The 1,130-nt window shown below is 45.8% G+C and overlaps 1 protein-coding gene across 1 annotated transcript in view; it reads right to left on the bottom strand.

Annotated features, from left to right (window-relative positions):
* The window catches only part of TIGIT (T cell immunoreceptor with Ig and ITIM domains), a 17,807-nt gene extending 17,549 nt beyond the window's left edge, over positions 1 to 258 (bottom strand). Inside the window, 1 exon segment of the mRNA XM_006161829.3 lies at positions 84 to 258. Within this exon segment, the coding sequence (XP_006161891.2) occupies positions 84 to 210 (127 nt within the window). The 5' untranslated portion in view covers positions 211 to 258.
* Between the last annotated feature and the right edge of the window lie 872 nt (positions 259 to 1,130).

Here is a 1,130-nt window from a genome sequence, read left to right as displayed (position 1 = left end):
CCCTACAGGAGCTCCCTGGTTCCCATGCCCAGCTCAGTCTTTTTCTCTCTTCCTTCCTGCTCTCCTAGGTTTTCAGGTCTTACCTGAGGTGGGGAGGGGAGACTGCCTCAACCCTTGGGCCCAGATCAGGAGGAGACACCACTGCATGCTTGGGAGCTTCTCATTCTCAGATGGTTCAAAAAGTAGCATAAAAACTAATTTAGGACTCATGCTTCTGCCCAGGGGCCCACAGGAAGCAGATGTGGCCTCTTCTGGAACTGAAACTGGCCGACTGCACAGGGGGAGGTGACACTGAGCCTATGAGGAAAGAGGGTCTCGGAAAAACCAAGTTCAGCAAAAACAATGTCAGAAACAAAGTGCTCAACAAGTACACAAACCACATATTGTGAGCCACAAGAAAGACCACGAAGGAAACACACTTAAAAAACAAACAAAATGTGGTTAGAGGTACACTAGTCTTCAGATTAACTATTAGTCAATCTATTGTTTTTAAGGGCTGTTTCAATGTACTTTTTCTCTTCAAGTCAGATTTTATCTGAAGAGCTCAAGGACACCTGTATAATACCCCATATGCCAAAGACCCTGTTACTGATGAGGCTCCCCGACTTCATCGCACTGAAATACGTGCAACACTGTGAGAGAAACTTGTACACGCAGGCACCTGAAGGCCAGCAACTGCACTTGACATCCAGCGAACAAGTGAATGAGAGGCGTTTACTTTGGCGATGCTAAGCGAGTGAGATAAAGTTCTTAAACAGAGCAACCTTCCCTTGAATAAGGGCTTCTCTTCAAGCCTTATCCTTTTTTTTCCCTTATTTTTCTGGATGGAGACTTTGTTGAATTTTGGTTTAGTCCCTCTGATCCAGAAAAATAAATAAAAGAAACCGGGAGAGTGGGTTTTCTTGTACCTAGTGACCCCATGAGAGCTGGAAATGCAGAGAAAGGTAAACTCCAGGGCCTGACATTTATCTGGGGCTCCCTGCTAATAACCAGGTCCTACTGTTGGCACATCCTCTCTGCCTCCCTTCATTCATTCTGAAATTCTCAAGTGCCTACAGAGCATCAGCTGCCACCCTGGGCTCTGAAGATATGAGGATGAACAATCAGTATGCCTGTCTTTGAAGAGGTCA

Source organism: Tupaia chinensis, unplaced genomic scaffold (assembly GCF_000334495.1).
Source record: "Tupaia chinensis unplaced genomic scaffold, TupChi_1.0 Scaffold139218_1, whole genome shotgun sequence".
Taxonomy (NCBI): domain Eukaryota; kingdom Metazoa; phylum Chordata; class Mammalia; order Scandentia; family Tupaiidae; genus Tupaia; species Tupaia belangeri.
Note: the sequence above shows the minus strand (reverse complement) of the source record. Positions and strands in the feature narration are given on the sequence as shown.